Here is a 26041-nt window from a genome sequence, read left to right as displayed (position 1 = left end):
TTCTGCATGAAGTTTGAACTTTCTGCCTGTGCATGTTCAGCTTTCCTATGAGGCCTCAAGCATATTTTACACCCATTAATCAAGATTCATTTTTCCCAAGTCTGAATGCAGCTTCTATTCCAACTACATCAACGATTGCTTAAAAGTTTGACTTAAGTCTGCAATTCAGTTTCAAGACTCTGATTTGTTTTACCATTTAGTTTTCAGCCAAAACATTAAAACAAGTGAGACAGAAGCCATCATGCTGTGACATTCTGCTTGCAAACCTTGCCTCCCGGCATTCCTCGTCTCACCTTTACACGCTGTATTTCACCGCAACACCACTTCTTGACAGCAGGGGTCTCCACCGGCTTGTGTTTATTAAAGTATAAGCAGAGGAAGGAGCGCTTAGAATAGAGCAAATTAGAGGAAGTAGTTTTATTTCATAATTATTACAAAGTGTACAGAATATAGAATGCTACATATTTAATATTTATACACTCATCATTACAGTGCAGAAAATATGAGATTTTTTTTTTTTAACCAATTTCCAGTAATCATAAATAACCTTTTAATAACGAATGACTCACATCATTGCACTGTCTTACCAGCAGCATTAAAGTAGGTTTTAATTTGCAAAAACACAAGACTTTACAGTCATTGCTTGAAACCAACCGTTGCATCAAAAGAAGATGTTTTTACACCAAAAAGTCAATAAATTCCAACTGTACAAGCCAATTTGACTCTTCATGGTCAAAATATTACTGCGTTACAGTCACAAAAGCAATAAATTAATTATGACTGCCAAAAACATTTGTTTTTCCAGGTACCTTGGTAATCCTCTAGTGTGGCTCTTATGTTATGCAAGCATACCCTGAGAAAACTAAAGTGTGAAACACACACACACATGTCTGGAAATCAATAGTTAACACAAGCAATTCTGGAATGCAAAATACTAATTTGATTAAAACACTATTATAAACATAAAAATGATACAATAACAAGAAAAGTGTCATCCTGCAGTAGCATAAACCGTATTACTGAATCTAAAAAGCCGTTTTCTTGATTATATAACCTTTGGTCTAATCATCAGATTTGTTGTTTTTACTTACTTGTGATGTAAGACATGGAATTTAGGAATTGTAAATAAAGTGTCAGTACACACAGATGAATAATCACAGCACCATGTAGAGACACACTGCACTGGTGACTCCAACTGGAGCTAAGAGATTGTGATTATAAACAGAGAAAATGTGAAGTTGTTGCCTAAAAATAACAGCTGATGTTTTAAAAACAGATGTTGGACCGAAACTGAGGAGAAATAGATAAACATGAGTCCTTTTTCAGGGAGAATGTAACCCAACATGCTAAATTCAAGCAACATTCATTCACTGGAAAGTTTCAATTTCAATATTGTCTGACTTTAATAATGACAATATTCATAAAAACTATAACTATGTCCAACAAGAAAACAACGCTTACTTAATTTTTTTTCCCTTGTTAAACATAAAATCATTCTTTGTTAAAATACACATTTTGAGCTAAATATCAGGCATTCAAACTTCACCAAGATGGGTCTCTACAGCAACCGTGCCTTATGTGTGTCAAAGGAAACAAATTGAGGCCGTCTATTAGTGCAATCAGCTGGCAGCTGATTTCAGCTTCATTGGAATGGCAATGCAGCCACTGCATTTCTGTGCCCAAATGTTACAATATATTGCTTACTGAAGCAGGTCAGGAAGCTGCAGGTACTAAATATACAGCATTTGTCCCAGATTAGCTTTGGAAAAAGGAGGACAGAGTGGCACCCGTTAAGGTGTAAATAACTAAATCCTCCAGCCATTTACTCAAAATTGACCTTTTTACATAATATATGTTAGGATTAATTTTATTCAGAACAGATAACGCCAACAAGATATGACATGATGAATAATTTTCTCTGCTTTCTGGTAAACCCAGCTAGCACCTTTCCCTTTCTCCCCAGATCTATTTAAGAGCTAAAATAAAATGCAGATCATTTGAGAAAAGCATAAACTCTTCATTCCCTTTAACAGCTATCAAGAAAGAAATAAAGTGAAATTATCCTAATACCAACAACATGGTAATGCATTGCACTTCAGAGTGTGAAACAATTTAAGGCATTTATTTAATTTTGCTTTAAAAGGATTATGCAATTAATTAGACAGCAACTGTCACGATTTAAAAAAACAAACAAAACAAAAAACAATTTATACTTTAAGAGAACAAATAAAAGGTGAGATTTCACCGTGGAACTAAGCGAAGATACACTGACGTGGTGAAGTGTCCATGGTCCTACATGAAGTGCACCACGCAGGAGTCAAACCATGTTGGTCTGAGTGTTTGGACTGCGGCTCTGCAGGTCCTGTACCTGATCGAGGACCCAGCCGACGCCCGGTCGCTCCTGGGGATTCGAAACCATTATGGAGCTCAGCAGCGTCTGGAGACCATTGGAGTAACTGAATCAAAAACAGACACACAAAAGATTAATTCACCTCCAGTGATGCAAATGCTGAGCTAATAGTTTAGATTTGAATCACAAACAACAAGAATATTATTTGTCGTTATTTTGCTGGAAGAAGTCTTCATAAGCAACAAGATAGAAGTAGTGAATGAAAAATGCAAGAAGTGTAAAGAAATTTTGCTCAACAACTGCTACAAAACTTTTAAAATTTTGTTGAAAGTGCTCATCGTAGTTGATGCAGCTTGAATACTGACCTACAAGCTGAAGGAATGGTCACTGGATTCTGGACAGCCAGAGCGACACTGTCCCCCTTCTGAAAGATCAGATCATAGGGGCCCTCCAGCATCATCATGCAGTACAGCACGCAGCCCAGCGACTGGAGGTTTAGGGAAACACACACAGAAGAAGAATGAAAGATTTTCACTTTTATTTCAAGCGTCAGAAAGATCCAGAGGTAAATACAGTAAATAAACTGGACAATTTGCTCAAAACGGGGAGGAAGACGTCTTACCCAAATATCAGTACGCTCATCTATAATGCAGTGACTTTCTACGTTAAAGAGTTCAGGAGCTCGGTAGGAAATGGTACATCGTTGGGCCGCCCAGTCCTGCACAGTCATGGCTTCTCTGGATCCTCTGACCTATTTAAGAAAAAATTTTAAATAGATCAATAAGTATTAAAGTCCTGACAGAGTGAGTAATGCCTAAAAGTAAATCTAGCAAACTTCAACGTTCACAGCACAAATGAAAACAAAATACAATCTTTGACACCATTTCTGAACATTCAAGTTATGAATTTAAAGAGAAATGCTTTTTTTTTCTGAATTAACAGATAAAAACAGTGCTGTTGATTTGAAAACAAAATACATATACAATGGCTGCACTGAGAAAAACTACCAGAAAGACAGAAGATGTTAGGACGAGAACCTCATCTTATGAAGATTTAATAGCATCAACAATGCTAAGCTGCCACCTAGTGGTGAAAAAACAGAACCTTTTATTGAAAAAGAAAACCTGTTAAAAGTATTCAGTATCATTTATGAATCAATGGCTACTATATACTATGTTTTAACACTTCTGTCTCGGTAACAATATGTGTCTAAGTGACAATATGTGTTGCAATCTGTTGATCACATCAAATTAACTTCATAATTTCATAGGCGGCTATCACCATGTGAATATATTTATAAGTAAAGATTTTCCAACTTTCCATAGATGTCCACTTTTACCTCAATTCTTGCCCGGTTCATTGAGCCCAGGTCCATTAGAACTGGCCGGTCTTCCTCATCCAAGAGAACATTTGTGGGTTTCAGATCCCTGTCAGATTAAATAAAATGACACAAATGGTAGACAATAATAACCAGAAGGCTTTTCACACACAAGTCAGTCACAAAATTATAAACACTGAAAGCTAAATTCTGTAGGAATGATAAACTTAGAATCTTTTGGCAAAAAAAACAAAAACAAAAAAACAGCACATCAGCAGACTTGCTAATTTAAACATTTTTACAAAGCAGTGCTGTCAAATATTCATATACGTCACTCATATCACACTATGTTTTCAATAATCAACAGCCTTAATCATTCCTCTCGTGCTTTTCTGTGATGGACAAGCAGATTGGGCACAAATGAATATACTAACTAATCTTATTAATCTGTTCATGAGCATAAGTCTCAACCTCTGTAGTTATGATATCAGACAGGCTGTGTGTTAACATACAGGATATGATTAGCTGTTCTGCCAGATCGGTCGGATAAACGTAGATGCTCTTCACATCAATTATTTGCATAATTGTTTCTGCAGATGGTCATTTGTTTCTTGGGACCAAATAAAAGAATATTTCCTTAAAACAACTGCATCTAAAATATATGTGAAACTAATCTGTATTTCTTTATGGAAACCCCCTGTGATCATATCTTTTACATAGACCCACTTGCGCTTTGTGTTTTGGCACATGGATGCATGCAACTTCACATAAAATACAACAAATACAATTCGCTCATCTCTGAAAGTTGGGCGACGTTACCTGTGGGCATAGCCTTTGTCGTGAATAGTCTTCAAACCAGAGCAGATTCCGCGGAAGATTTTCAAAATCTGGTTTTCAGGCATTGAGCTCCCTTTGTCTCGTAGCTTCTCTAAGACAGACCACAGGGATCCTTTCTGCTCACAAACAAACAAATCACAACAGGACAGGATCACACTCTGACAAGTTTCCTTCGTCGTCCAAATTACAGCATCGACTTACTCTAACGTAAGGCAGAAGTAGCCAGGCTTCTGTCTTGCCTCCGCTGTCAGAGAAGGCGTATGCAACCAGGCTCAAGATGTTGGGATGATTAAACATCTGATGCATTTCCACCTCCGTCTGAGCCTCCTGGCGAGCCTGGCGATCATGACATAAGATCCTCTTCAGAGCGTAGAACTGTCCGTCCTTTGCCCCCTCAACCAGGTCAACGTAGCTGAACCCACTGAATTGACAGAGAGAAAGCCGGTTAGATGAAGCATGACATTAAAAGGGGGGTAATGTGAATCCTGCATGTTAAAGAGTTTGTATTTAAAAAAAGACCCTTAATTAGGGCTGCTGTGTAAAAGACAGAGTTTATATTTTGCATGATTTACAGTAAGATCCACTACAATAAATATAAAGTATAAAGTTGCACAGCAGGTGACATGAAACCTTACAACACAATCAAGTCAACTCACCCTTCATCCAGTTTCTGGACAAAGTAGTACTTTTTGTTATCAATGGTGATGGAGCCACGGGAGCATATACACAGGGCCTGTCCCATGCCGACTGGTACATTGTTTAACCAAAAACTTTAAAAAGAACCTAAGAGAAACAATAAAGACATTAGAAATACATGCATGAACAGAGGGCATATACCTATGGTTTTACATATGCTGGTTATAGGGTAATGAACCCTGAAACCTGTGGTAGCATTAAATACATTAATTCCGAATACTTTAAACAGTTTCAAGTTATATTCAAACCCAGAAATATAGGAATTCCTTCCCTGTAATGACTCAATCATCAAAGAAACCTTTTCGATTAGAGGTGACGTTTCAGGGCCCAAGAAAATAAGTTGAAAAACATTTCAACCCCCTGGGTGGATTTTAAAAAAATACCAGCGAAAAAGAAATTATGCAACATTATTTGGTAATACTGTGGATTAATGTGTAGGATATTAGTCGCATGCTACCTTAAGATAGCAGTGCCACAGAAAACGAAGGTTAGCTAACAAAACACGCTGACAGTATTTTCAAGCAATCTGGAATACCGCTACCATCTTATTTTCTTTTATATGTATTATTTAAACTGATCCCCTGACATAATGTTTTTCCTTAACTTGGTAACTGAAAATTTCTTACCTGCTTCTCTTTCCCTGACAAGTTAGCTTGCTATCATTTTTGTGTTTTTTTCCCCCTTCTGGTGCTTCTTCTTCGTCTCTATTTTGCGAACATTGTGAAGTCCATAAATCAAACAGCGCCAAATAAAGACTAGTGGCAGATGCCAGAGAAAGATATGATGGCGGATAACAGGCCTAACAGGAAAAATAGCTCCGACGACGGAGGTGATACTTGTGCTGTTTTGATGTTTAAAATCTAGTTAACACATAAAAACTGTTAAATATTATATTGATGTGCTACCCATTTGCTTAAAAGAAGCTCGTCCTACAAATAGACGTTTTGTGATCTTCAACGAGAGAACTACATGTTAGCTTTAGCTGGCTACTGCTAGTATCATTAACGCTGGATTAAGGCTACAAATAATGTTACTTAAAGTGTGTTAATGAGGCTACAAACCATGAGCGAAGAGAATTACTGATCATTTACATGAGTTGGGGTAACGGTAGTCTTTTGTTATTTGCTTAGTTAAGCTAAAAATTTGCTAAGCTAACTTAGCACAGGCAGTTCCAAGGTAAACCTCTTGATGCAAGAGGAATTGGAGACGCAATTAAATTATTTTATGATTTATTGATGGCTAGATAAAATAATAAAATAAGCAACTGCGTTCAGCTTTGAATGCTGTTGGCTTTATTTTGTCATTTTTATTTGGCTCGTGTTAAATGCCAGATAAAAATGTGTCTTAATTAAAATCACACAATCAGTTATCTGTATGGTTTGTATCGGATTGAAACCACTATAAATTTTTGTTTTAAGGTAACCATGCATCGATAGTAATAGTAGTATATTAAATATAATAATTAGCTTTTTTTTTAAGAATATGCTCTGTTTATGCTGCATTATAGTAGTGATATTCATGTGCATTATTTTTCACAAATCCTGAATATACCTTTTAATATAATTTTTCATATTTGATCATTGTTTTGTTTCCCCCCACCCCCAACACATCAAAAACCATTTACTGAGTTAGGGGAAAAGGCATTGAAATAATCTGCCTACACTGCCTACTATGTAGTGTAGGTAGTCACTACATTGTGATTACCTTGATATAAAGTAGAAAGGCTGCATGATCAAGTTTAAAGGCATTTTAAATATGTTTTTAAGAAACTAACCTTTTATTCTAGAATAATTTGACTAGCACTGTCACTGTTAAGATGGCAGCTGCAGTGACTTCAGTGTATCAATTCATGTTTTCTTCTAGTTTGTAATATCTGCAGATTTACTAGTGTTATCCTTGGCTTCATATGTGGTGTATAAACTATCAGCTACTGCCATTAACTGTGACGTTCATGAATAAGACTTGTAATCTGAATTCTAAGCAAATAAGAACCTTAAATTGTAGCTTTGAACACTCCCCGGTCCCACAAAGCAGTTGTTCACCTTGGTGAGTTGTCTTGCCTCAAGCAGGGCCACAGGAGGAGGAGGACAGAGTGAAAACTAAGCCTGTCTCTTGTAGCACTGGGGGGGGAGATGGCACTGCTGTCAAACGCACATCTCAGCATCTTAACCCTGAAGACGAGGACGAGTCCTCAGCAGACCAACCAGCACCATGCAAAACCTCCAAAATTGGCTTCAGCATGGGCAGTAAAATGGCAAAGAAATCAAACCCTATTTCTATCAAACTAGGAGCAACGGTAAGTGTTAAGCAGTATATCTTTACCGAACACGATTTGTGCAGATAGTATTGTGAAAGTATTTACAGAGCAGCCTTAAAATGAACACACTTAAGGTCTGAGCCATGGAAATTTTGATGCCTTTGGGTTATAAAGATAAGCAGATTCTATTCCCATGTTTTTGTGTTTTTGAAACAACGTAAAGTTGGTTAATTATTACTTTTTTTTTCTTTTACTGAATATGAGGATCTTTTCTTCACAAAACAAGGAAGTGTGATGCTGCTTTGCGGTTTTACTTTGTTATTTTTGTCCCTGACCTGTTCTAGAAACCCAAGGAGGTAGTGCCACCACTTCCTCCAAAAAAGCTGGTGTCAGTTTTTGACGAAGATGATGATGTAAGTACCCGCTCAGAAAAGAACTTCATATGGAGTGGAATCGATGAAAAGTAGCTGATGTTAGTATTTTTTTGTCCCTTGTGCAGAGCGAACCAGAAGAAATGCCCCCAGAAGCAAAGATGAGGATGAAGAACATTGGGAGGTACAAAAGCTGCGACAGTTTTGCCTGTTTTTGTTTTAGTAAATCAGTTTTTTGATTTTGTGAGGGAGAATTTTTTGTGCGTGTTAACTTTTTTTAACTTGACCTAAGACGATAAACTTATCTTTTCAGGGAGACCCCAACATCTGCAGGCCCCAACTCCTTCAACAAGGGCAAGCAGGGCTTCTCTGATAATCAGAAACTCTGGGAGAGGAAGCTGAAGGCCCAATCTGACAAGTAGTAAATCACTGCCACAAAGTTCTGTCACTAAATGACATTTTTATACTTGTTAACGTTGTGAGATATCTACGAAGGCTCTCATTTTTGTCGCTGTAGCCTCGGTTTGTACAACTCGGCGCACAGTAGTGAAGGCTACTTTCAGTCTTCCACCTTGTGTTTACGCTTCTAACCACAGCTGGTTGATCTTAACTCAAGAGGAGAAATTTTGCCAGGTGCTTCTTGTCTCCAGAGAAGTGGAGTGGTAATGACGAATGGAGAAGTTGGCCAGAAAATAATTTTACTTTTTTTCTTCGCTACGTCTTGCTTTTGTTTTGTTGGCTAATTGGATGATTGGGATAGTTCCTGCCCTCTTGCTGTTACCGTTTTTTGTTCCCTCCTCCATGCGCTGGTTTGGTTTAATCCTAATAAGCACGTTGTTTGTCTGATGTTTGTATAAAAATGTACATAGTGACAGTGTTTTATTTTTTAATCCACAAACTAGACGGTGGGTTAAATTAAGTGTAGGTTTTTATTTTCTTTTTGTTTTGTTTTCAGATTAAATTCTTTTTTGAATTTAGATTTTCACTTTTGCTGCACAGCCCTTTGCTTTTACCAGCTCCCTCACCAATGAGAACACTTTTTCTTATTTTTTCATTTCTGCCTCATTCAGCCCATCAAACATGCAGCCGAAATCCAGTTTGTCGCGCTTGCAGTAAATGTTCTGTGTTGTCAAATATTTAAACATCGAATCGTAACCATACACACTGTCTTGGTTGCACTTTTGTTAAAATTAGGTACTTCCCCAAACTATTTTCCTTTTGAATTTAATATCATAACTCACCAACATGTTTTGTGTCTTAAACTCTTTTCCCACTATCCAAAATGTATAGTTTTTGATTTTTCTGTGAATTACGCAGCCATTCGTTCTGACATCCCCAAATAAAATATATCAACTCCTATTGCTGTAGTCTTTGTTTCAATGATGTCCAGTGAATATGAATTTTTAAAAAATGGTTTTCATTTATTTATTGCAGCAGTAGGAGAAATCATGATAAATCACATATTTTTTTTTACATTTAATAGTTCAGTTTTTATTTTTCCATAGTCTTAAACTGAAGAATTGAAAATTTGATGAAATGGACAAATTCCTACAGATGGAAAATTACTCCTCCCCCCCCCAGCATTTTAAATTAACACTTGGTACGTCTGCATGTGTGTCACCACGGAACAGCTCTTCACACATTTCTTTGTTCAGATTCAGCTTTAGCTTTCTGATACGGTCTTTTGGTGACGCACGTTTTAACGCATAATGAGTCGAGTTCCAGCGGGGAAACGTTTTTCCCACACCTCAGGCTTCACACTGCACACGTGAAGCAGGCCTCGCTCTGTCAGCTGGCATGGCTTTCTGCAAAGAGATCCAGAAGCTCCTGGCGGCCGTGGAAGGTGCGTCTGTGCTCCACTGCAGAGTGGGAAGCACCTTCAAGGCTCTCTGCACCAGTTTGGGCAGTGGAGGTTCTGGCTGGGTGAAGGACGCCGAAGTTCCTCTGGTCCAAATCAAGAGCATCTTGAGGGCAGAGTTTTGCTGTAAGGCCTAAAGATGTGGAAGAAGACGTGAGTCACGGGTTAAAATGACTTCACTAGTGAATCAGGATGGTAAACTGAAGCATTCAGAAACTACAGAGGGTTCTTTGTGTTTTGTTGTGGATTGAGCTTCTTTATTTCATGCACCAGTACCGGTTTCAGTTTATGTCAAAACGGCCACAAAACAAAACCAAGCTGTTTTTGTATTGCTCTCAGGATGAGTATAAACTGGATTTGTAACAGTTATGGTGTTTTCTTTTTTTTTCCTTTAAAAGCCCACACAGTTTAGGGGGAGGTGGGGGATTATGTAGAAAATATTAAAGAACTTGAGATTCTTGTGAATGAAAAGCAGTGGGGATGGTGCTGGCTTGAGTTTCTTCTTCTGGTATTAAAAAACAAAAAACATGCAAAAACATTTAAATCCATAAGTATGTAAATAAAACAACTTAGGTGGAATTAATTTTGAATAATTATGTGCAATGCAAAATCTCAAAGCATGATTTATCATTTGTCCCATGCAGCTGATAAATCAGACTGAACAAATTTACCAATTTCAGCAAAACTTTAACAATGATGCATTTCATCCTTGTAGCATTGGCTGTGAGCTGCAATCAAAAAGATGCCACGTTTATTTTAGGCCTACCCACACTAAGCTGCATTCGTGCAGTAAATGAAATCAAAGTATTGAAAAGGAAGTTGCTCTTAAGTTATTTTGTCCAGTTTCTAAAGGGTAACATTCTCATAATTGATAACTTTCTATGAAAATATATCCTTTTAAAAACATCCATTTTTGACTACTTGTGAATCTGTTATCTGGTGGATAACAGAGCCAAAATTAACATTTTTTATTTAATTTTTTTATTGAGTTTTCCAGTTTCCACTGTAGCACACTCTCAAAAACACAAAAAGCAGCTATAGAGACAGAAACCCCTCTGAAATATGCAGGCCTACCTTGACTCCTGATTCCAGTACAAACACAGCGTTGCTGCTGGCGAAATATTCAGCTGACAGGACACAGATGAGCATTCGACTTCTGTTTATAGTGAGAACCACATCGTTTGTATAAGCTGTAAAAGCAAAATCAGATAATTAAAAAAAAAAAAAAACATTTGTGGAGACACACACACCCACACACACACACGCACACACACACACACAGCTGATGCTATTACCTCCTCCTGGAAGAATGTCCCTTTCCAGCAGACAGACGCGATACCCCCACTGGTCCTCTAACACCCGGGGCAGCCGTATTTCTATCGGTTCCTCACGGCTCTGCATCTCTACGTTTGATACGAAGGAGACAAAACATTACTTATTTTTGTTCTCTTTTAAATCCAAACAGTGATACGCATATCGGCTCATACCTCCTGCATCACTGTAAGGCTTGGAGGAAATGATCAAACCGTTTACCGCCTCTGCTGATGGACCCGTCCACACATATGACACAAAAACATCAAATTCCTTCTCTGCAAGGTAAAAAAAAAAATGAAATTAAATATTAAAGTAGGAATTAATTTTGTTTTCTACTATAAGCAACATTACTGAGTATTATCAGAAAACTGCGTCGATTTGCCTGATAAAATAACGTGAGATTTCACAATGTCAGATCTTAGCAATGAGATTAGCCTCAGCATGCGTGTGCGTGCGTGTTTTCTGACCTTCATCATCTTTTCCAAACTGGAAGCGTGATCTGAAGATGAGCTGTAATTCCACCCACTTCACATGCAGGATGATTCCCAGGCTGACGACCAGCAGAAAGCAGCCAAACGGATACCCAACCAGTGACGGCCATTTCCCTGGAGTGAAAGCACACACACATCTTAAAATGGCATTACTGTGTAGCTTAATTACTACAATACACAATCAGATAAACTGACTATTTATTTTCTTATTGGCACCCCCAACAAGCCAATATTTTTTTTTAGCATAATGAACAAGCCTATGACATCAGTTTTTACTAAAGGTTTTAAAATTAAGCAATTGATTAAAAAATCAACTAAGGCTGCAAAATGATTTGAACTTTGGCCTCTTAGAGATTGAATGAGAATGGAGAACATTTTCTACAATAATTTTAAAAAAGAGTAAGTTTGGCTTAAAATTAGATTTTTTTTTTAAATCTCATAATCTACTATAGTTGAAAATACAATTACTACAACCTTTGTCCAGACAAAAAAACTTACAATAATATTTTTATCTTGGTGCGGCTACCTGAATAGCATCCTTCTCATGTTGGGCTGATATGATTATGTTATCTTCTCAATCAAAATCTGAGCCTCAGTAAATCTACGTGGTTTTAGTTTTAGGTTTTGCTTCACCAGTTCACACCCACACAAGTTTTATTTAAGGAAACTAAACGGAATAACCAAAGCACCCAGTCATACCGATGTAGCTGACTCGGTTATCGTTTCTCATAAGCAGCTATTGGAGCGACGACGTAATTTTAAAAGCTCAAACACTGAATTGAAAATGCATAACAAATGGAGCACAAATGAGCTACCTTGCTGTTTTTGTTTAAGTTTAATTGTGACGCTGTTGTTTCCCACAGCGTTGCTGGCGAAGCAGGTGTATGCGTGCTTCAGGTGCTGAGGCGTCACTTCCTTTATGCCGTACGTCTGCGTAACCTTGATCTCTGAAAACAAGACTTCTCTGGAATGTAGAAGAACATTCACATTAACTTACTTTCCATTTCAAAGCAAAGCTGTGAGTTGAAAGTGCCCTTATTCACTCACTGATGTCGCTCCGTGTCTAACAGGGTCATGTTGTCCATATCGCCGCCATAATTCATGAACCACTCTACTTTTCGAGAAATGTTTACCTCAAAATCAAAGTCTACCTCACACTTGAGGTTGTGAGGCTGTCCTGAAACAGAAAACAATTTGTTTGAGATGTACAGATATAAAATGCTTGGCTCAACTAAGCTGGGATATTCTAAATAGTCTATATCATGTAAATAAAAACTTGGTGATAAAAAAAAAACAAAAAACAAATCAAGGATTTTGATGTTAGTTAAGATAGCTGCATCAACGCACTTACCAAGCTCAACCTCCTCAGTCATGTTTACAGCTGGATATTTAACCACAGGAAGAGAGTTTGCTTCTGAAAAGGCTGTGGTAACAGGAAATAAAGTTATATTTTCATTCTGCAAAACATGGGACTTCAAAGATATTACGCTATTCAGATACAAACTTTGCTATGAGACAGAAACTCTTACATATAAAAATGCAAAAAGAAATAAATCAACATGCTATGTAAGACTATTGTTAATTTCATCCTTAAAAGGGCTGAACTAAAGTTCGAGCTTTTATAGTGGTGGTCCCATTTACTGATTGTTCAGTCAATCTAGTGCATCTAATTGACAGCAACATTCCTCCACTTTCCCTCTTCAGTCATAAAAAATCTGTGAGAATGTCTGTTGATGGTTTTTGAAACAGTATTTATTTATTTTTTTAGATGACTATAAGTCATATTTATGTGAGTTTGGTTTAACAGGACAAAAATGTGTTTTTGTGTCTCACATGTTTTGGGTTATCACAGCGTTTGACAAATGTCAAATGCTGACAATCTGTTAGTTTAAGTAAACATTTCGATACACTTTGGAGTAGGAAATTATATTTTATGAATCTGGAAATCCTCCATCAAACTGTAAGAGATGAAGCTCAGATTGCTAAGAGTAACACAACAAAACTGTTTGGAGCATGGCTTCCTGCAAAGCTCCCGATAACTTGTCTCGGAATAAAAACCAAACATCACGCCAGCAAATTAGATAACGCTTTCAAGTGGAGAATGTAGAAAAAAAAAAAAAATGAAAGTGACTGAGAAACTCAGAGGTGAAACAGTAAAGCACTGGTAAGCCACAGATATGGAGAGATTAGATTAGTTTCATTTTTCTTTAAAAAAAAAAAAAAACAGTCAAAAGTACCGGTACTGTGAAAACAGAGCTCTGGTGAACAAGTGAACCAAGAAGGATAAATAACAGCAATCTTAGCAGATAGGGCTTATTTAATACTTTTATAAACACATTAAACTCAATAAAGTAACTAGCTGGTTTAAGCAAAAAGCGGTTTCAAATGCTGCTGTGGATTTCCTCATGGCAGCATCAGGTATTCACCTCTAAGTAAATGTTGCACACTGCAGAAATGAAATAGTCAAAGTTAGCAATGCGAGGGAAAATACTTACATGCATTAAGTTGTCCACATGCTATTAATTAATTCTCTATTGGAGCTAAAAAAGCACTCGAATCATCGCACATTATGAAATGTCCCATAAGTGTGTTGAATAGTGTGAATTATCTCTTCTTTTACCTCTTGGTTTATTATTATTATTATTATTATTATTATTATTATTATTATTATTATTATTATTATTATTATTATTATGAAGTAGATTTGCTGCGTCTGTACTATTAACACTTCGCTACATAAAGTTGGACAATTAAAAACACAAGACAAAGAAACCGGAAAATATTTCACATTTTAAACGAACATGAACTTTACATTCAAGTGTGACTGCAGGAAAGCGTTACTTTCTGTATGTACGCTCTGTTTAGTGGGAAAAGGAAAACCACAGAGTATGAGCATGAGCGCTCTCGCTAACAGTGGAAAAACTGAATCTTGCATATCTGAAACTTCCTCTCTGCTTCAGAACTAAAGACTGACTGTTCATTAATATATTTTTTTTACCAATACACCTGATTTTAAAAGCTTATGAAGGTACTATTTTTTTTAGATGATGCGCATTTATCCAATAAAATATGATATATAATATTTAATATGTATATTTAATGTATTTCTGACACCACACATCTACCACAGCAGAGCAAAGGCTCCAGCAACCACACAAACAGTCGACCACTTTCTGCAGAAGACGCCTCCTAGTTTCAGCAAACTAATTTATTGGTTGGGGGAAATAAAAACAAACAGTTATGAGGAACATGTCTCTCACTGGGTGGTCTAGAAAAACCGCTGCTGTATTTGGGGGGTAATGCAACATACTGCCCATATAATGAAGACTCTTAACTTTATAAACTGTAAAGGTTTTTGAAGTTCTTGGAATCCATTGAAAAATGATTCTGCACCTGCTTACAAGTGGATGCATGAATAAAATGCAATCCTTTAAATGGAGTGTTGCTTGAAAGGCATAGGAGGACATGGAAATTTATGTTGAAGAGACCCAGAAAATGTTTCTGCTTGAACGCAGTTGTTGCATGCATCTGTCAATTCATTGTTGAATGACATGGCAAAAACGTAAGACTTATTTGCTTTGTCTATTGTATTTTGCAGAACTGTGACTTTGTGTTTTTTCAGTGCACATTTTGTGCGTTCGTAGAACAGGTGTGAGCAGTATGTCCGGTTTGCAGTGCAGAGGAGGTGCTGAGTGATAAATCAAAACTTTCAGACTTTTGTTTCTTTGATCTTAAAATGAGTGTGATTCACTGTGGCACATGCATGAAACGCCTTTGGATTAGGTTTTTAAATTATAGCAGAAATATCGAAAAGTCTTACGTATGACTTTAACGTGGACGGCCCTCCTGAAGACCCACGCGACTCCTTGCTCAGTTATTCGTCTGTCACAATAAAATACACCCGTGTCCTCTCTGTAGACTGTGCAGAGTTGAAGCTCCCCGTCTTCAACACAGGAGTCTCTTGCTATAGATACGGGTCTGTTTTTCTGCAAGAAGGCATACAGGAGTGAATTTCTGTTGGGACCTAGGAGCACGTCGCCGTTCCCATTTAGCACTGGCGAAGTACCTCAGTAGTGAAAAACAATCAGAAATGGATTCTGCAATGAAGTGGTTTTGGGTGTTGTGAGAAGTTGTTACTTTGCACTTGTATGTACTTCACCTTGTACCAAACCACACCCGTGTTGTTATAACAGGCATGCCCGGGGCAGGGGACGCGACCACCAATGTCAACCAGCAGCATCACGCTGCTCTCTTCAGGCTCGAAGCATCTCAAACTGGTTTTTGCGATGACCTGCAGAGTCGAATTTGACCTGCAGCAACAGTCGAGTTGGAGAGGTGGGATCAACAATACTTTAACCAAGATGCTTTTAGTATATAGACTAATAAAACATAAGTTTTTAAGGAGCAACATATAAACATGAACCCAACGTTCGAGGCACTTTAGTGAATGGAGTTAAACTCTAGCTTTCAGTTAAAATGAATGTTGTTACAGTGACCACGTGAGTTACCCTGTGAAGCTTCTGTTTTCTCCAGCATCTTTAGCCACAAACTCTTCCCCACATGCTTTGCTGTCATCAGCGCCGGCTCTCTTCACAGGGGACTTCTCAGATGGATCGCATGGCATCACAAAGACTTCCCCCTCCACAGCTTTGTAGTGATGAAACGGCTGATCTGCAGACAGGAGCTTTGCAGCTGCATCAAACTCTTTTTGCTCCTTTGACCAAATTATTCAGTTGTTTACAAGTTCCTGCACGCTAGCTTTGAATCTTTAGGCACTTTCATAAAAAGCTGGAATGAGTACCTGTCAAAATCCTCTGTTGTCGATTTTTCCCACAGCAACCCTTTGCGATAGTTGGAAAGAAAAAGTAAAACAGAACGATTCCGGTTCGCATGCTCCGTCTCCAAAACCACAGGCTTGTTGATTTTGTCGGTGGAAGATAATGCAGATCTTTACATCGCACTAATTCTTTCCTTTTTTTCTTTAAGACCAGCCAGAAGTGATGCTTTGGATATTTTCTCTTCTTCATCTTAAACGTTCTCGACCTCTCTCTTGAGGGGTGAATCTTGTGGTATTATTTTCAAAGGACAAACTGCGCTCGTAGTGGGTTGACGCACTGTTTCCTGTTTGCTTGTCTTTGAACATGATTTCTATGAAATCTAACATGGTAGCCACTTCCTAAGTAAACAGTATATATTTATATATATTCAGTATACATATATATGGTGTTGAGATGTCCTTTTTTGGTTTTGTGAAATTATTTGTTTGGCATTTTGGAGATAAGCACAAAAGCAAAAACGGAAGAAAGAAGACATTTTTTTTGCAGTTTTTCTCTTGCAGCAGGTGGGCTTCTTTAAACCTGTAAGTTATGGTTAACCTTGCATGCCCTATTTGAAATGGTTTCTCTAAACCTGACCTATATCACCCCCACCGTTTCTAATGCTTCTTGCTGCATGCAAATGCAGCACTTGATTCAAATCTGTTGTTTTTGCATCCTTGTCACATTTTACATCTCCATGCAGTGTAATTCAGAGGATAATGTCAGGATATGTGCTTTAAGATCATGTCAAGTGAGCACGGCACTAAAGTTATGTGAAAGAGTTTGTTTCCATGGCTTAATTACCATCTGCTGGATTTTCATATAATGAGGGAGTTTTCTGTGCCTCCGGTGCTGATGTGCTGTTGCATCTCCTAAAATCAATGAATGCTTTTCCACTGCAAATTAGAAAAGCCTTTTTGCTTACTCTTTTAATTTTGATTTTAAGACCCACCTCTTCTTCTTAGCTTTCAATCCGATTAAGTGGTTCATTTTATTTTTGTTTTCTTTACATGTATTCTGTTTTGTATTTCATGTTGTATTTTCCTGTTCCAACATTTTTCTTGAATCTTATTTCCGCTTCTTTTTGTTCAGCACTTTGGTCAGTGCCTGTTGTATTCAAAGTTCTTTACAAATAATGTTTACTTGGCTAAGAAACAGAAACAGGAATCGATTTAGATAAGAAAATTTCATATGCAATAAATTAAAAAATAAATAATCAACATGACTAAAATTTAAGAAGAATTACAAATAAGATCATTTTTAATCAGAATACTTTTTCTACACTAACTTTGTATAAACTTGTGGTCTAATTTGCTCTAGTTTTAAAATAGAGCAAGATTTTTTTTTCTTTTAGAAATTTGAGAATGTATATGCAAATTAATTAGTGTTCTGAAACTGTATCTAACATCGCTGCCTAAATACCTTTGTGACATGTTTGGCCTGTGATTGTAAAGTCTAAAATCTGCCTCATGTCTAATACCAATTTTCAGAGGAAGGTAATTTATTTTATGCTAACTGTGAGTCACAAACAGCACTAGTCTCTGAGATTTGGATGATTCTTGTACGGGGACTAATTTAGTTTCACGTGCGCATTTTTGTGCAGAAACTTTAAACTCAGTGGCGTTGACTTGTACTATGTTCATAAAGTATTGGCGCAGAAATGGAAATGGCAAAGTAGCACAACAGATCGATATGATCTGTTCTGTTACCGTGACGAGCAGCATTGTCTGAGCAGACGAGGCAAGATTATTCTAAAGAAGTAGTTCACCACATCCAGTATCATGTTCTAACCTTCGGGGTCTCATGGAGTCATTGCACTGCTGTGCAAAAGTTTCAAATCACCCATCATTCGGTACGCTTTGTGTAAATAAATCCAGCCTTTTGCTTTTGACTTTGCAATATTTAGAAGAGTTGAAGAAAATGAATTTTCTTCTTTAAATTTTAGCATGTTGTTTTAAACACCCAAAATATACATTTATTTTATGCAACACTAATATTTTCTGTCTTTTGAATGTTTTCATATTGCTCTGTAACATAAACTGGTTTTATTATGACCCGTCGTTAGACTCTTAGTTCATTAAAAGTGTAAAACTAAATGGGGCAAATATCAAGACCTGAATGCCTCAGTGGTCTTTTGGTTGGCTACATTTCTGATGAATTGTTGTTTAATAGGAGTGCAGGAGGGGAAGTACCGGGAGATAACTGTGGAAATAACTTAAACAAAACTGAAGATGAGCCAGAAGGTGATTGATGTCAGGAGGAAGAAGATAACAACTAGGGAGAGGGTGTAGGGTTTGTGAAGGGCATCAATAGCCAAGGTGCTACTACCAACATTCAACAACTATTGACTTAAATGGAAACCCCCCCTTCTCCTCCCACCCGCACACACACACACACACACACGCACACACACACACACACACGCACGCACGCACGCACGCACGCACGCACGCACGCACGCACGCACGCACACACACACACACGCATGAAAGAACCCTCTAATGTCTCATAGTTGTGGGGCAGTTTCACCAAATTACAAGAAAGTGATGAGTAAAATCTATTTCCTGGGGAAGCTTATATCTTTTTTTTAAGATCTTAAAATGTGTTTTTTGCTTTAATGGTGTGTCGTGGCCATTGCGACATTCTTTGTTGTGGTTTGCTCAGAGGGCAGGCAAAGAGCCAGCAGCAGTAAACAATGTTGTGCCGCACACTGAACTGGATTGGACCTGAGGTACAACATTCGCCTCGCTTTCATAGCAACTGGAATAAATACCAGCATATGAAAAGATTTTGGTTCAGATTGGTATGAACAGTAGAAAGTAAGAAACTTATCATAGTAAATGGTGAAAACAAATTGCATGTACTTTATTCCAGGAAGTGTTTACTAATCAATAATCAACATTCAAAATTATTAGTAATTGTAAATTAACATGATATATAAAAAGAACACCATTAGATTATGTCTATATTCTTTCAAAAAACTTTCATTTGTCTCAGACTTTTCATGTCTGTTGCAGCTTTTGTATAAACAGAGGTTACAATGAGCAAAGTCACACATTCTTCATAATTTACAATTCTGGGACTTCATTTGTGGAAATAAAGTTATCTTGACTAGATATTTATGATCCAGTGAGAACATATAGAAGAAATCTTAGCAAAAGAATTTAAAATAGACGGAAAGCAAAAGCTGAGGTGTTAATGTACGCAGCAACAACAAAACACATGACAGATAAATTCACAAGTACTCAGTGGTATTGTAATGAAATCCCATTACTTGGATGACTCAAAGTGATACATTGATTCCTGCTGCTTTTCTGTTCTGAGGTTTTAAACAAAAAAACCTCTCTAATGTCTCATAGTTGTAGGGCAGTTTCATTTAAACAAAAGGAAACAGAGCACTACTAATTAAATCAGAGAAAATATGAATTACATAAACAATAAGAAATGTTTGACTATTGAATAGCATACAGTTTTTATCCGTTAGCAAAAACATAATTTGCAGATTTTCTGTAGGATTAAACATCTTGAGACATAAGTATAATGGCCACTTCATGTTTGTGTTAGTATTATATCTACATTTAGACTCATCTAGGACTCATAGATTTCTAATTTAGTTTTAGTCTTAAGTCAAGACTATAAATGGAGCTCCAAACAGAGTCTTTTTCAGATTGTCTGTTCTGCCCCTTTGCTCTGCTAAAGGTGGTATCAGGTATCATCCTAGCGTTCTTTTTAAAGGTCTTGTTGGCTGTAAAAGTGGCATTTATTTAGCAGTTATCAGACAGGAAAGTGGCTTATGAAAAAGATGTAAACTATGCAGCACAGGTCACCGGGCAGGGACTCTAACCCGCAATGGCTGAGTCGAGGAATAAGGCCTCCATACATGGGTTGCACTTTACCCCTGCGCCACCACCACACCCGTCATCCTAGCATTCTTGTGATAAAAGTTGCATTTTTGGTGTTTGCTGTGGGGCCGGTAAGTGATAACGCAGCTGCTTCCAGAAGGAGGTGGAGGGCGGCCGTCCCTTCCAGGTGACGCTATTCCCGGCTTTACTCAGAAGCTGCAAAGCCTCTGGAAACGAGCCTGATCTCGACGCCGCCGTCTGCTCTGTGTTTATGAAAATCAAGCGAGTCTTCCGCTCCACTAGAGAAGTGTGGATGGCGCTTAGCACTGCACTTCCTGGTTCAGGATCTGGAAAGCTGGGAACCAGAACCACAGCCCGGCTCTGCTCTATGCAGTCCAATACGGCCTCAGCGATAGCTGCAAAAGGACGTGAGCACAGGGTAAATATTACAATTTTACTATACAACAGTCCGTGTTTCGTTTCAGCTCACCTTGACCAGGTGAAACATCTCGATCATACAGGCAGATGCTGTAACCAAACTCATCCTCCAAAGTAGTCGCCAGGCATTTTCTGTCTTCCTCACTTAGTCCTCCATCAGTGACGCTTTTGTAGCACATCAGAAACGCATCGTAGCTTCTTTCATCTGAACACAAAGAAAAAGCCGCTGCTGTAAGGGAAGCTGGAGCCCATCAATGCCTAACTTAGAGATCAATTTCATGTTAAATGAACTGAAACAGGAACAGTTTACAGATAATTATTTCTTCAGTACTCTTATCTTTGTAACTTTAAGAAGGGTTTTATCTTCATTTTCAGATTTTAAACCAAATTTTCCAATGCAATAATAGGAATTTGTGCTGCTGATATTAGCCAACTTACACAGCTAAAATCTATACATTCCAAGTTTCTTTGTCTGATTTTGACACTAAGGGCATCTCTTTTATTTTCATGAAGCTTTTGTCGACTTGATTTAGCTGCATTTTGTTACAAGGTTTGCTTTTCTAGTAAAAACACAAAAACAAAACAAAACAAAAAAAAAAACCCTCACCTGACATGTTGCTCTGGTAACCACTAGAGCCAAGTTTGCCTCTTAGGAAGAGGGTGACGTCAATTTTAAACTTCACATATGTAGCAACAATCACAGCCATCACCACCACAATGCAGGCGACGCATGCAGTTAGAATGACATATGAAGAGCCAGCTGCAGTTAACAGCAGGGAATTAGAACAGCAACTTCAAAACTAATTTTCCACATCAAAATAAATGTTCTGTGATGCACATTTGTAAAAAAAAAAAAACAAAGAAAAAAAGATACGTTTACAAACTCACACACCTGTTTTATCCAACGTGACTGAGATGAAATGTGTGAGTTCAGCACTTTCAAGTTTACATCTGAATTCTGCAGACAGATCCTCTTCCAACACTTCTCTGAAGACTAAAGTTGCGCTCATCCAAATGACGTCATCAAATGACGCGTTCCTGGAAAGCACAGGAAATGGTGGACGTCATCAAGATATTAATGCGTTTGTCATATCAGTTTGTAATATCAACTCGATTTCACACAGAAACGTGAGTTCAGCTCTTACTTTGAGATCGTGTCGTTGTAGAAATAGCGAAGGGTGTCGTTTTGCTCCACGAATTCATCATTTCTCAACCAGAAGAGCGAACCGTCGCTAGAATCGATGAGTGCCGTACAAGTAATCTCCGCTGTTTTGCCTTGGGAAAAAAAAAAATAAAAAAAATGATAGAATTGAATATAGCATAATGCAAAAAAACTCCCAAAACTGTCTATTTGTATCTCAATGCTGCAAATAATATAAACTCACCAAGCTCTACTTCAAAAACTTTCCCATTCTTTGGTGAATAGATTCCTAAGTTTGTCAGAGGCTTTCCTGCACATAAAAAAACACTCATTTATTACTCAACCTTTAACTAATTAACACTTAAACAGGTAAATATAGGGCCTTTAATACCTGTCTGGACATCAAGTACCACTGTGAAGGAGGCATTATATGTCTGACCAGAATACAAGAAAGACCTGGTGCAGATGTAGACTCCACTTTTTTCTACATCAACATTTGGGAAGAAATCATCTGAGACTGCACCATTCTCCTGGGAAAGCAGGAACAATAAAAAAAATACATACAATACTGAAATGTAAGAAAAGCACCATTAAATGTTCATGGTTATTGCTGTTATGTAATCGAATCCCATCCGCAGTAATTGTATGATTATTGTACCTTGTGCCATGTGATTCCCAGCAGCTCCCAAGCAGTGCTGCAGGGGAGGTTTTCTTCAGGGCAGTTCAGTTCGCAGGTTTGGTTTTTGTAACATGTTTGATTGTACCTGTTTCCAAACTCAACCTCTCTGGACGACTCTGAGTATACTGTAAGCCTGAACGCCATCTGGCACCTGCTGTTCCTGTAAATCATCAAAGTCAGGATGAAAATTATTTTCCAGCTGTTTCAGAGTATTAAACAAGTCTGAATCAGATAAAAAGACAATTTCTCAGTTTTTATTTAACTAAGGATTTTGAATAGGTCACTTTAAAGAAATCTTTTTCCTCAGCCATTTGGTACTAAACTTGTAGGTGTGCTTTGGATCCTTGTCCTGCTATGTAACTAAGATGGATATTAGCTTAAGGTCACAATCATTGGTACACCAATGTCTCATCCAAATTCTCCTCATTTGTGGAGAATGGCTCTGGAGGTTGTTCACATGAGTCCCCAAGTCTCAGAAATGGATGTGTAACCATTTCCTACCTGAGATGTCAGTGACGTTGTTTCTCATCCGACGGAAGCATGATGTGTTGGTTTATGTTCAACCCTGACAGTAGCAGGGTTAGTAGACAGGCTAGTGAAACTGACCTTTACATTTTTCAAAATGTTATGAATAACTTTTTCACATGAGTCCAGGCTTCCATCGCTTTTCCCATTATAACAAAGTCATAATTTGAAAAACAAGAGCTTTTTTTTCCCCAAGTTATTTTTATTTTATCTGATGTATTTTTGATATAATCATGACAGATTTAAATATGATATGGACAGAATGAATCAGTTAAAATGAATATGCGGCGTGATTGTGTTGAACAGGAATCAGTTTATGTGTCGTACCTGAGAGGAACACATGTGTAATTCCCCTGATGGTTTAAAGATGCACTGAGAATCACCAGGTCGTCCTGATACAGAACCAAACCAAGCCGCTGCTGCTCAGATGCTGACATGTTGCTGTAGAGTTGTGTTTTCTGGCCAGTCTCCAGTTTCCAAAGCACTACAGTACCATCATATTTACACTCTCCACATTGCAGCATCACCAGGTCACCGGCTCTGACATAGATCTCCTCGGTTGTCATGGAGCAAACGCCTAAAAAAACACACACAAAAAAAACAGTGTGAGCAAATTTATTTCTGAAATAACTCAAGTTTACATCATTCCTGTTAACTTTGCAAAGCACTGTAGCTGTGCTTCCTGGCTTTAGTTTCCCCATAAAAAGCCATCTACTATTCTTCTAAGCTTCTTGTAAAATCTCATTAAACAAAACGCATGAAAAAACACGGGGACCCTTCCTGTTTCACTGCCAAATCATCACACAGTCTGGTTAACTATGATAACTATGCTCACATGTTGCTTCAACTCCATGTAGTTTTGTGACGTTAAAAATGAGAAGCTAATAAAAAAAAAAAACTTTTCTGAGAAAGGGTAAAATAATACTCTTCTACATTTGTTTCCATCTGAAATAACAAAAATTGTATATTTAATATGATGAGCTTCTGACTGTAAAGGTGAGATATATGCTACTGTTCGGTCAAATAAGCTGTTTGAGGCCCTCAGAAGAAAGATTGTATCAGCCTACCAGACAGGAAAGGGGGAAAAAAAGAGGTCTGACAAAAATTTTAAGTCAGTTGTAAGGGAAAAACTCTACAAGTGGAGGACATTCAAAACATGTACCAACATGTCCATGTCTGCCTTTCCAAACAAGTTCACCCTAAAAGCAATCTGCAAAATACCAAAATAAGTCTCCAAAAACAAATATAATTGTGTAAATTAAAGAACCCTCTGCTCATTTCTGTCAGATTATTCTGCTGAGTTTTGTAATATTTCCCACATTCACGTTCCCCTCTACCTTTACAACCTTTACGCTCAGACATCTTACTGCCACCACTGTGCTTCATGGCGTACATGGTATGTTTCTGATGACGTGCGATGTTTGATGTTCCCCAAACATAACACTAATCAGCTTTTCTCTCAAAGACAAAATAACCTTCTTCTTGGAGTCTCTCTGCCATGTTTAGAAAAATTTCTGGAAATATCTCCATTAGATTTATTTTTTTTTCCGTCTTTCCCACACAACTTTTGAGTATTGAACAACCTGGAATGGTTTTTCTATGTAAACTCTCCCCTCTCTCACCCACTTAAGTAAGGCTCAGAGCGGTTTTGAGTGTTTGGGTCGTTTCCTTAATAAGGTTTATTCTTGCTGAATTCATACAGCTACTTTCACAGGAGCGTTTTTATTCTGTATTACGAGTTAAAATTCTTAAGCTAAATTTTACTTCATAATTTAATTCATAACTTTAATACATTTCCACATGATCGTGGTGCAAAAAAAAAAAAAAAAGAACAGAAAACTTTGAATCGTGTGAATGTGGAAGTAGTGCTCGAGGAAAACACATCCAACATCTGGCTAGGAAAGAAGTACATTTTTATTTCTCCTTTGCAGACATTACCCGACTAACTCACCTGAGATAAATGCGAGGAATAAAAGTAGCAGGAACATCTTCAGTACTGCTGCGAGAGACTTCACTGTGAACAGCTTGCCTACATTCCTTCTCCTTCAGAGCAAATAGTGATTTCCTTAACCTGACTGCAGGGTGTGATGGGAGAGAAAATGAAACTGAAGGAAGAACATCACGCCGACTTTTATTCCTCTGAGTCACAAACCAAGACTTCCTCCTCTGTCCCCAACTTCTGCAATTTTTAGTAAAAACTTATGAACCTTCTTAAAAGCTGGTTTCCAGGAAAGGCTCACCATGAACGGAGGCTTGGCGTGTTGGAGATTAGAAAGGTGGCTAACTCTGAAATATACGAGTAAAAGAAATAACGCACATAGGACTCAATTCCTCGCTGCTTAGGCCAAAGATGGGCAAAGATTTATTACCGGCAGTACATCTTCTCAATGTACGTCAATACAAAATTAAAAAATCTCCCCCTTCTATTCCTAACATCACAGTTTTTATAGTCTCATCTCTGCTGGTGTGAGTTGGAAAGAAGACCCTTGATTTACGTACGGCTTCTTGGCATCATTTATTGTGGGTGTGTATTGGGACTTCCTAGAAATTATTTGGGACCTCTTGACATCAACATCTGCTCCATTTTCATTTTGTTCTTATCTGTCCAAACAGCATTGTTTCCGAGTCATGGATAGTGTCCAGTTCTGACTTCACACACAGGGAAGAGAGGGGTACGGGTCACTTTGACCCAGAGTGATGCCAAGAATCCTTTCACAAAAACAACTCCATAAATACTATGTCCTCTCTAACAGGAGGTATTGATGCAACCTTGTTAGTAGTTGGAGTCTTACTGACTGTGTTTGGTGGACAGAAGTCTATATGCAGCTGACGACCTCAAACAGGTGCTTCTATTTAGGATAAGTGGAGTGGAGGTGGGCTCTTTAGAGATGGACTAACAGATGGCCAGAATATTTGCTGGTTGCAAGGTGCAGCAGTGACACACAAATGAATTATGTTCTAAAAAAAATTACACATTGTGATTTCTGGATTTTTTTATTATTTCTTTCTAGATTATGTCTCTCACAGTGGACATGCACCTAAAATTTTAATTTCAAACCCCTCCATGATTCCTATGTGGGACAACTTGCAAAGTCGCGGGGTGTTCA

The 26041-nt window shown here is 37.8% G+C and overlaps 4 protein-coding genes across 6 annotated transcripts; 1 reads left to right on the top strand and 3 right to left on the bottom strand.

Moving 5' to 3' along the window:
• Nucleotides 1–402: 402 nt before the first annotated feature.
• stk16 (serine/threonine kinase 16) lies at nt 403–5915 on the bottom strand. The gene is made up of 8 exons (XM_008404467.3): nt 5828–5915; nt 5162–5288; nt 4707–4926; nt 4488–4621; nt 3690–3777; nt 2973–3101; nt 2716–2837; nt 403–2456 (listed from the first exon to the last, which is right to left on the bottom strand). The coding sequence occupies exons 2-8, from the start codon at nt 5245–5247 to the stop codon at nt 2318–2320; spliced, it is 918 nt and encodes a 305-aa protein (XP_008402689.1). The 5' UTR covers nt 5248–5288; nt 5828–5915; the 3' UTR covers nt 403–2317.
• An 11-nt stretch (nt 5916–5926) lies between these two features.
• On the top strand, nt 5927–9188 carry pcnp (PEST proteolytic signal containing nuclear protein). Of its 3 annotated transcripts, none has more exons than XM_008404470.2 (5): nt 5927–6030; nt 7271–7497; nt 7803–7871; nt 7958–8013; nt 8143–9188. In XM_008404470.2, the coding sequence occupies exons 1-5, from the start codon at nt 5967–5969 to the stop codon at nt 8249–8251; spliced, it is 525 nt and encodes a 174-aa protein (XP_008402692.1). In that variant the 5' UTR covers nt 5927–5966; the 3' UTR covers nt 8252–9188. The 3 variants fall into 3 exon arrangements, with proteins under 3 accessions (XP_008402692.1, XP_008402691.1, XP_008402690.1); XM_008404469.2 differs by having other exon boundaries at nt 5935–6030; nt 7268–7497; XM_008404468.3 differs by having other exon boundaries at nt 5967–7247; nt 7320–7497.
• Nucleotides 9189–9225: 37 nt separating this feature from the next.
• Nucleotides 9226–16589, bottom strand: LOC103462014 (interleukin-18 receptor accessory protein). The gene is made up of 12 exons (XM_008404471.3): nt 16294–16589; nt 16001–16163; nt 15652–15802; nt 15313–15478; nt 12844–12915; nt 12540–12669; nt 12308–12456; nt 11469–11606; nt 11175–11276; nt 10983–11090; nt 10762–10877; nt 9226–9820 (listed from the first exon to the last, which is right to left on the bottom strand). Exons 1-12 carry the CDS (start codon nt 16517–16519, stop codon nt 9578–9580), a joined length of 1764 nt encoding a protein of 587 aa, XP_008402693.2. The 5' UTR covers nt 16520–16589; the 3' UTR covers nt 9226–9577.
• Nucleotides 16590–19277: 2688 nt separating this feature from the next.
• Nucleotides 19278–25857, bottom strand: LOC103462015 (interleukin-18 receptor 1-like). Its single transcript, XM_008404472.2, has 10 exons — nt 24886–25857; nt 23262–23511; nt 22389–22569; nt 22122–22260; nt 21975–22040; nt 21735–21864; nt 21482–21627; nt 21197–21349; nt 20642–20794; nt 19278–20567 (listed from the first exon to the last, which is right to left on the bottom strand). Exons 1-10 carry the CDS (start codon nt 24920–24922, stop codon nt 20233–20235), a joined length of 1590 nt encoding a protein of 529 aa, XP_008402694.2. The 5' UTR covers nt 24923–25857; the 3' UTR covers nt 19278–20232.
• Between the last annotated feature and the right edge of the window lie 184 nt (nt 25858–26041).

Source organism: Poecilia reticulata, chromosome 3 (genome assembly GCF_904066995.2).
Source record: "Poecilia reticulata chromosome 3, P_reticulata-male-v2, whole genome shotgun sequence".
NCBI classification, from domain to species: Eukaryota; Metazoa; Chordata; class Actinopteri; order Cyprinodontiformes; family Poeciliidae; genus Poecilia; species Poecilia reticulata.
The sequence above is the reverse complement of the archived record's forward strand: the minus strand, read 5'-3'. Positions and strand labels throughout refer to the sequence as shown.